This window comes from Physella acuta, unplaced genomic scaffold (assembly GCF_028476545.2).
Source record: "Physella acuta isolate Inbredline_101_S28 unplaced genomic scaffold, ASM2847654v3 ptg000672l, whole genome shotgun sequence".
Lineage (NCBI taxonomy): Eukaryota > Metazoa > Mollusca > Gastropoda > Physidae > Physella > Physella acuta.
The window spans coordinates 171,160-177,155 of NW_026732191.1; the positions used below are offsets into that span (position 1 = coordinate 171,160).

General features: G+C 33.0%; 1 protein-coding gene across 1 annotated transcript; it reads right to left on the minus strand.

The window, feature by feature from the left end:
• Positions 1 to 4,657: 4,657 nt before the first annotated feature.
• Positions 4,658 to 5,695, minus strand: LOC131949070 (FMRFamide receptor-like). The gene has a single exon (XM_059310835.1). The coding sequence runs from the start codon at positions 5,693 to 5,695 to the stop codon at positions 4,658 to 4,660; it is 1,038 nt and encodes a 345-aa protein (XP_059166818.1).
• Positions 5,696 to 5,996: the final 301 nt, after the last annotated feature.

The window sequence follows — 5,996 nt, forward strand, 5'->3', positions numbered from 1 at the left end:
AACTATGTTGTCAATACGCCCGACAGAAGAAAGAAACAGACAGTGTATCATGTTAACTCACTGAAAAAATATTATGATAATTGTAACAATGTTCATTCCACAGCTAAAATTACTTTACCTGTATGTTCAAATGTTTCTGATGATGTGATACATGATAAATTGAAACCCCCAAAATTGGTAAATTCTTCCTTTTTAGATAATTTGAATGTCCACCTTATGCATTTGTCCACAGAGGAAAGCCATAGATTGTCTCAGTTATTCGAGACATTTCCCTCTATTTTTGGGGATGTCCCCAAAGAAGCGAAGGTTCCACCTCATGATGTAGACGTTGGTGACGCAAAACCCATTAAACAACACCCCTATAGAGTTAACCCGGAAAAAGCTGCTTTGATAAAAGATGAAATTGATTATATGCTCAAGAATGATATCATTGAGCCCAGTTTCAGCAACTGGAGTTCCCCATGTCTCCTAGTCCCGAAAGACGGTGGATCTTTCAGGTTTGTGACCGACTTTAGGAAGGTGAATGCGCTCACCAAAGCTGATTCCTATCCCTTGCCTCGGATAGAAGACGTTATTGATAAAGTTGGTCAAGCTAAGATAATTTCCAAAATTGATTTACTTTCAGGATACTGGCAAATCCCCGTATCTGACCGTGCAAAAGAAATATCTGCTTTTGTAACCCCTAATGGTTTTTATAGATACAAACGTATGCCTTTTGGTATGCGAAATGCTGGTCAAACTTTCCAGAGGGTCATTAACTCTGTCATTGCTGACATAGACCAATGTGAGGCCTACATAGATGATATAGTTGTATTTTCTAATACTTTTGAAGAACATATTGTTCAATTGACTAACCTTTTTAGAAAATTGTCTGAAGTTAATTTTACTGTAAACTTACATAAAAGTGATTTCTGTAAAGCTTCAATTACCTATTTGGGTTATCAAGTGGGAACGAACCAAGTTCGGCCCATTGAAGCTAAAGTAGATGCTATTGTAAAGTTGCCACCTCCCAAAAATTGTAAAGAGATCAAAAAGTTCCTTGGGATGGCTGGTTACTATAGGCGGTTCTGTCAAAACTTTTCAGCTATTGCTGAACCTCTTACTGCATTATTGAAAAAGGGTGTTGAGTTTGAATGGTCAGATAAATGTCAAGAAGCTTTTTTAACCATTAAGTCATTTTTATCAAATGCTCCTGTTATGGCTGCACCAAATTTTAGCAAGCCCTTTAAACTTGCCATTGATGCTAGCAACTTAGCCATTGGCTCAGTCCTATTTCAAGAAGACAACATGGGAATTGACCATCCCATTGCCTTTTTTTCCAGGAAGTTAAATGAGAACCAAAAGAATTATTCTACTATTGAAAAAGAAGCTTTAGCTTTGGTTTTGTCATTACAACATTTTGAAGTCTATGTCTCTTCTTCAACCAATCCAGTCAGAGTGTTTTCTGACCATGATCCCCTGAAATTTACCTCTAAGTTAGGACAGACAAATCAAAGAATATTGAGATGGTGCTTATATTTCCAAAATTTTAATCTGGAAATTTCACACATTAAGGGTAGTGATAATGTTGTGGCTGATTGTTTGTCAAGGATGTAAAATCTTGTTGTACACATTGATCATGTGACATGCTTTGTGGTTCATTAGGACCATACACAAATGTTGTGTTTTAACATGGAAATGAGTGGTATGATTTTGATTTTTTCAAAATTCCAATCCTGTTGAATATTTTGTTTATTTTCAGGTGAACCTTAATTAAAGGTGGTTTTTGATTATATGTAATCTTTTATAATAATATGTCTCATATGACTCAATTGATATTGTAGCTAGTCATTGAAATAAAGGTCTTACCCTGGCGGGTTTACCACTTTTAGTATCCTCATGGAAATATTGTAATACCCTTTTCTGAGGGATTTTGATGTATAATTACTTTTTGAAGGGTTACTCCCCTTTCACCAATTGTAAAAGTTGGAGTTACTTCCCTTTTATGTTCAGGGATATTTTCATCTGGTATTATGATTTTGATTGCCTACATTTGTAAAACATTTTTGTTATTTCATTGCCAGATTGGTTCCTTATGTATGTTTTTGTGGAACCTATCTGTCACTTCCAAAAAGGGAGGGGATGTGACCTACTTAGGTCGAGTCATTTTTATTTTGACATTGTATAATTCCTTATATGGAATGATGGTGTAACACCTGGGGTTTTTCCACTGACTTATTAAGGTGTTTGAGACATAGAAATTTTCCATTAAAATCTGATTGAATGATTCTGATCAGATGATTATCCCAACCAATGGCGACATGAGTTGAGGATAACCTCCCCTGTCACAGAAGTCTTTAATTGCACTGCACACTCGCAACACGAGGCAGTTTATCTTGACCTGGCAGTCTACGAGGCAGTTTTATCTTGATCAGGCAGCCGTCCATATTGTCCGGCTATAGACTCTGACCATTTGAACGTGAGAGTACTTAAGACCTGTGTGTGCCTGGCTTTCTTAAGTTGATTTAGTCTTCTAGTTTAATATTACTTGTCGCTAAGTAATTCCTGAAGCTACAGCAGTGTTGTGTGGCCTGTGGCTGTTCTTTTGACAGTGTAGAAATCTGTGATAGTGATTTTTCCTACATTGTGTAAGTCGTGTCTTGATATTTTATACATTAAATATTTTATCTAGTTCATCTTTGTGTTCTGCCACAACTGAGTTCGCTGATTAAAAGGTCGTATGTAGATTGGATGAGTGTTAATTACAACAGTATCACTAGCTCCCCTAGACATTAAATTCGAGCCCTAGTGGGTCGTTGTGTTAAGTGTTCATCCACTTAGGCCGTAAGGCATTTGCATATGACCCCGAAAAAAGAATCCGGGGACGTTCTCCTTCTATTTGGCTGATAGATAGGTTAACGTTCACAAAGCTAGATAACATTTTTAACAATTATAGATTTTGTAAAAAAAATTGTAAAAAGTTATCATTTCACGCAGCAACGATAACTTGACTCATTCAAGTGTTTGAGTTGTCTGGTGTGCGTAAGCTACAAACAAAACTACCCACTGGAAAAACCATTCAAAACAATTGCTGCTAGGATTGCTATTTTCTTACGAAGGAAAGCTATACAGAATAATCACAAAAAATAACATTAAAAGACATGTTTTAAAGTAGTAACTCCTGATACAAAGTTAATTTTAGAAATTGTTTAATTGAAAATGCATTCGTGAACGAAGCATAACAAGATAAACTACATTTAATATTAATTGGCGAAAAAAATACACATATTTTGAAAATATTAACTAGGAAAAAAGCTTACGCTTAATAACTTAACTAAAATATAACGACAAAACAATGAGAAGATCTGTATTAATGACTGTGTGTCTAATAGAACAATAGATTATTGCCACAATATACTTGCCATATGTGCTTATTTAAATGAGTATAAGGCCGACATAATATAATTACAAATGCACTAACTGTCTGTTCTTTCTTTTACACATTGTAAAGGACCGATGATACAATCATCAAATAAAACGAATGTTGATGTTGAGCATGATAAGAAATCGTTAATCAATACAAATTTAACTGAACCTGTGTGATTTTTCTAGTTTCTGTTATTTTAATGGCTACTGCTCAGAAGAAATTTAGAACATTATTTTTAAAAAAAACCCACATTTTCTATTGTTTTAATGTTTATACAATAAACTAAAACTCTATAAAAACTAGTAGGAACCTGTTTAGTTACGGCAAACCGTAAAATAATTGCTATATTAAAATTTCCAAATTTTTATGAAAAAAATCGGAAATCTAATAATATATATAAACAGAGATTTCTTAATTTGAAACAATGGAGACATTTTAATATTTGATACACAATTATAACTATCAGTGCTTTAAATCGACGCTTTTATTAGGCATATTATTATCATTTTTTTTTGTAAAAATAATACAAACGTCATAGTGAAATAAATACGCTGTATAGCTAACTGACATGAAGCAAAAGAGCTTTATTCGTTTTTTTTTTTTTTAAATTTTTACTTTCTTTGTCGTTTGTGGGTTAAAACTTGCCGAAGAAATTTCATTAACGTTTAACAAACTAATTTCCTTCAATTTTGGCGCGTAAATCACGACACATTGTAAATTTAGTGGACATTAAAATCAACATAATTATTTGTGTAATTAGTGTATAAAATAAAAATATATTCTCCAGATTTTTGGCGCTTTTACACACAATCCTTTGGTTAATATTATTTATATAACAATTTAAAACGGTCTTTGGTAAAACATATCAAAATAAAAATCAACGTTAAGAAGGTTTTCAAATAACAGAAAACCAAACAATGCAGTATTTGATTAGCTTGTATATTACTGATGTGTTCTTGAATGAATGATGTTTGCCCGAATGCGACAAAGACCCTAATGGACATTTCCCCGAATGCAATAAAATCCAAAACGGATGTTTGTCCGAATGCGTCAAATGTTCAAATGAAGTGTTGCCCGGATGCTACAAATGCCAGAAAGCGACACGCTCGGTAAATATTTGGCTGACAAAAGTTATTATAGTATATTATTAAGTAAAAGTTATTATTGAATTTCTCTTCGAAATTTTTATCAAAACAACTAAAGCGAATTTATTATATTGGTCCCACGCGAGCATACCATTTAAAAAACTACTTAATTGTTACGCAAAATTGACACAGCGCATAAGAAAATAAGTCTAAAAGTTTTGACAAATTTTGGGCTCATTGCGACGTATATAATAAAGTTGACTGATGCGTTGATTTGGTATATTAAAAACACAACAGATATTAATACAAAAACACAATAACCAGAAAATAAATTTCGATCATTTAAAATTTTGTTAAATATGTTTGTTGGCGCTAACACACATATTATTACGAATAAACAAATAATGAGTGTAATTTTAACAGACCTGACGTCTTTAACTCTCTTTGACCGAGCATCACTTGACGACAATTTCTTTATATTTCTGTAAGATAGTGTTAGCTTTGTTGTGATCATAATGCTGCACACTATTATTGTTGTTGTTGGAATAAATATTGCAATTGTGCTGATAATTCCGTCGTTATAAATAGTAAACCCGTTGCTTTTAAGAAAATCGGTTGAAACCTGAATTGCTATTGTGCTGTTACTTGAGCTAAAAAATGTCCACTTAATTTCACGCATAAAATCTCGAGGAATATAAAGAATAGCATCTGAAAAATATATAGCAATAACTATACATTTTATCCTATAAGGCGTTAGAAGGGTTGAGACCCTGAAAGGAAAACAAACAGCTATCATCCTCTCTAGTGCTATCAGTGTCACCATGTGAATGCTGATACAAACAGCGTATTGGTTCCATCCATATATATAAACTGCATAATAGTTGAACATGCTTTCTGCCAAAGCAGAATTCATACATCGAGGAATTACTGGGAAAAATTGTGTCACAGAGAAAAACAAATCACCAACAGCAAGCCCTGTTAAAATGATGTTTGTAGACTCGTTCAACCCATTGTACTTTAGAATGACAATTGTCAAAACATTTCCTACAATTCCGAAGAAAGAAACAATTGGAATTATGACGATATTGAAAGCGAAGCCCACAGATTCTGCCATCTCATGTGGCATATCACACACCGGAGCATAAACTGTATTTAATATGATTGTGATATTTGATGTTGCTGGTTCACTGATCGTAGTAGCCATTGTTTTGTTTACAACAGGAATGAAAACTCTTTGTGTTCAATTTATCGTTTTAAAATGACATTTTAAAAAAATATAGTATTGTATGAACAAAAATTAGAACACTATTTGTCTATGTCGACAATGAGACAATTTAAAGATAACTGATGATATCACAATCTGAACAATTCAAGTTTGGTTTAGCTAGCAAAAGATAACCGAAGAAGTTATATCAATGATTAATTTATTAAAACACTAGATGATTCTAAAAATATATTTTATTATTGACTTAAAAATTATGTTCATGATATAAAATAGCACAAAC

Coding starts and splice junctions, on each gene's coding strand:
- LOC131949070 (XM_059310835.1), bottom strand. CDS start 5,695: ATGGCTACTACGATCAGTGAACCAGCAACATCAAATATCACAATCATA.